We start from the raw sequence: 3,531 nt of genomic DNA on the forward strand, positions 1-3,531 counted from the left end.
GTTTAGTCATTTAGGGATCTTATCCGAGGTTTGTTAAACCTTGGATTAGTTATCCCTCCATTTTCTAGGGATAAGATAAGACCACATATGGTGGATAAGCAATCCATGGATTAAATTAAATAAAGTAACCAAACAATGTATTAGATGGATTAAATTTTAATCCATGGATTATTTTATCTAATACCGCCAACCAAACGGGTCCTTAAACTTTTATAAACTAGAACAAATAGACACATGAGTCCTACGTGATGTAATACACATAGGACCCAAATGGACGCATGTGTCTATTTGTTCAAGTTTACACAAGTTCAAGTGTATACTTGTGCACACCCTAAGTTGGAGGACATAAATATAAAATACAGGTCAAGTTAAAAGACATATTTATGTATTATGCGTATAAATAAATATATAAAGTCACAACCGTTCAACACAAATACACAGTTTGAGCAAAAGGTGTGTTTGGCATGTGGGGGAAACATGACATATCCATCTCCCTCACTAACAAATTGGTAAACGTCAAAGTTAAATGACCAAACACAAGTCTTCCATTGGTTTGGGACCCAAAGGAGTAATATTGGTAATGAAAAGATCACAAAGCTTCAATAATTGCATTTACTCAACAATAATTGTGAAGTCTCAGCTGAACCTGAGTAATACACAAATGTCTAAAGGAAACTCTCAGCTTAAACATCCAATGCTTGGAAGATCAACTGTCCTGATTCTGCTTGTGGCGATATCCGTAACATAAGACACCCTTTTCATTTAAACACCGATCCAAAATATTGTCATTTATAAGCTTTTCATCTCTGTGGTTCGTTATGACTTTTCAAACGTGCAGTGTATTCGGGAGCAAAATTTGTGATCAGCCTTCCGTTATTAATTGCATTTCAGGTGTACAAATTCCAAAGGAGGCATTTGTCAATGTATGATACGATTGAAGGCTTTTTGCAAACACAAAACAATTTCATGCCAATCAGATATAATTACTCCAACATAAAGAGAATGACAAGAGGATTCAAAGAGAAATTAGGCGAGGGGGGTTATGGAGCTGTGTACAAAGGAAAGCTTCAAAGTAGAAGGGATGTAGCAGTGAAGATGTTGAGCAAGCCTAAAGCTGGTGGGCAAGATTTCATGAATGAAGTAGCTACCATCGGAAGGATTCATCATGTCAACGTAGTTGGAATCGTGGGGTATTGCGTTGAGGGAACAAAGCGTGCTCTTGTATACGACTTCATGCCCAACGGATCACTTGATAAGTACATCAGCACGAGTCAAGAAGGAAGTCCTCTGTTAAGTTGGCAGAGGAAGTATGACATTATTCTTGGAGTGGCTCGGAGGAATTGGGTATTTGCATCGAGGCTGTGATGTACGAATTTTGCATTTTGACATCAAACCACACAACATCTTTTGGATGAGAATTTCATTCCAAAGATTTCTGACTTTGGGCTTGCGAAATTATATCCAACAGATAAAAGCATTGTGACTCTCACGGCTGCTCGTGGAACTATTGAATATGTTGCTCCAGAGTTGATTAGCAGAAGCATTGGAGCAATCTCGTACAAAGTTGATGTTTACAGCTTCGGAATGCTGCTTGTTGACACCCAATTTTGACCCTCCCCGATAATAATTAGTTTTGAGCTTCTTAATTTTCAAAACGATTTAGAATAATTAGCTTTATAAAATTCAAAATAATTTCAAGGTTATTTTAAGTAATTTCAATCGATTTTTATAGTGTTTTGAATAACCAATATATTTCATATAATTATATACGTAATTAGTATATTTTATAAATGTTGGAAAATAATATCAAAATATGTTTAAATAAATATTCTATTCAATTAGTTCTAGTTTGAACTATGGTTTTAATTTTGGATTAATAAACTTATAGGTAAATCGATTAGTTTATGGTTAAGTTAATTATTCTATTTCGTTAAGATTTAAGAACTCATAAATTAATTCATCTTATTTAAATTGCTAGCCGAACTTATCCCAACTAATTCAATTTGGCTACATCTTTAATCTCCGATTGGCTATAATTTAAATCATATGGCCAAAGCTTAATTTAATTCTCACCAATTTAGTTTGTTTTCACCCTAGACCCATCTTAAAAGACCAATTTTAGGCCAAATTCAACCCATTTCCAGCAGCCCTTTTTCACGTACAGCAGCAGCATACAATCCATACATTACATTCCAATAAATATAATAATACAGCATACCAAAACGACCCCACTTCCAATTCCTAACTTCCACTCAAATTCACCGCCCAGCCCACTTTTAAACCTCCCTGACCCGGCCCATTTTTTATTTCCTCAAAAGAAACCCAACACAGCGTGCAAATTCCAGAACAACAAAATACACAACGACGGAAAGCAGTAGCTCACGGGAGATACACGGCGTCAACACAGTGCATAGTACACTGCAAATTCGTTGTCATTTTCTTCCTCTTTCCTTCTCTGAAAATGCATCCGTTACAGCATAAAGCAACACGCGAGATCGTCCTTACGCTTTGGGATTGAGCCGCGTGGCACATCGAGTACATGAGAGTCGATCCCAGCCGCATTTCTCCCCTTTCCTCTTTCGGAATGAGGCAAAATTTCAGGGAAAAGGTGCTAGTCCCGAATTGTGAAAGCTTTCAAATTTGAATTTGGGGAATGGGCCTTGAACCCGAATTTTCGTACCTTCCTCTCCCGTTTCCGAACCCTAGTTCCTTGCTATATATAAATGTAACACCCCAGAAATTTTTTCGAACTAAGACTTGAACCGTTCATCGTAGTGAGTGAGATTTTGCCAAGGAATTAAAATTTCTTAAGTGTTAAGGTCACTAGATGTATCACCTTGAGTTCGAAAAAGAATTAAATTGGAAATAGCAAAATCTGAAATATTGCAAGTTATGCTTAAGTATGAGTTTTGGGTCGACTTCAAACGACCATAACTCCTAGCTCAGGATGATTTAGGTGTGCTACCAGATACCGTAGGAAAGAACTTTGAATTATCTTTCTAACGCCGCCGAGTTTGCTAAATTTAGAGGTCGGATGAGTGAGATATGACCTTTTTAAATTAGGCTGTCCAATTAAGGAAAGTCAAAACCGGGTTTTAGAGGGGCATTTTGGTCTTTTCCTTACCAAAACAGGTTTCATTCATTTTTAGTAATATTTTAAGGGTCTAATTTGATTAGGTTCAGTTTTATAATTCTAAAATTATCCTAGGGTTTTAGTTGAGAGTTAAAGAAGAGAAAAGATGAGAGGGTCAAGCGTTCGTCGAAATTCTTGCGTCTTGTTGCGGATTTTCACCATGGGTTTAATCCCTAAGAGGTATGTAAGCTTCCATAGTGCTGGGTTAGTTCACCCACACGCCAATCATGATTTATTCAGCGTAATTTCGTTCTTGAAATTTAAAGATTAGAGTTCTTGATGAGTTCTTGATAAGTGTTCTTGAAGTTTCATTAAGTTTTGATGTAAGATTCTACTTGTATCAACTTCAAACGACCATATCTCTTAGAATATAAAGAGTTACGTGAACCATAACCTAT

The 3,531-nt window shown here is 36.4% G+C and overlaps 1 protein-coding gene across 1 annotated transcript; it reads left to right on the forward strand.

Annotated features, from left to right (window-relative positions):
• The first annotated feature begins 661 nt into the window (after positions 1 to 661).
• On the forward strand, positions 662 to 1,611 carry LOC102604294 (probable receptor-like protein kinase At1g67000). Its single transcript, XM_015305573.1, has 3 exons — positions 662 to 739; positions 892 to 1,344; positions 1,432 to 1,611. The coding sequence occupies exons 1-3, from the start codon at positions 662 to 664 to the stop codon at positions 1,609 to 1,611; spliced, it is 711 nt and encodes a 236-aa protein (XP_015161059.1).
• The last annotated feature ends 1,920 nt before the right edge of the window (positions 1,612 to 3,531 follow it).

Source organism: Solanum tuberosum, unplaced genomic scaffold (assembly GCF_000226075.1).
Source record: "Solanum tuberosum cultivar DM 1-3 516 R44 unplaced genomic scaffold, SolTub_3.0 scf00850, whole genome shotgun sequence".
NCBI classification, from domain to species: Eukaryota; Viridiplantae; Streptophyta; class Magnoliopsida; order Solanales; family Solanaceae; genus Solanum; species Solanum tuberosum.

Bases quoted from the DNA above. Each gene is read 5' to 3' on its own strand.
- LOC102604294 (XM_015305573.1), top strand. From the start codon at position 662: ATGTCTAAAGGAAACTCTCAGCTTAAACATCCAATGCTTGGAAGATCA. The intron at 740-891 runs GTAACATAAGAC...ATTGCATTTCAG, and splicing joins TTCTGCTTGTGGCGATATCC to GTGTACAAATTCCAAAGGAG. The intron at 1,345-1,431 runs GTATTTGCATCG...TTCATTCCAAAG, and splicing joins GAGTGGCTCGGAGGAATTGG to ATTTCTGACTTTGGGCTTGC.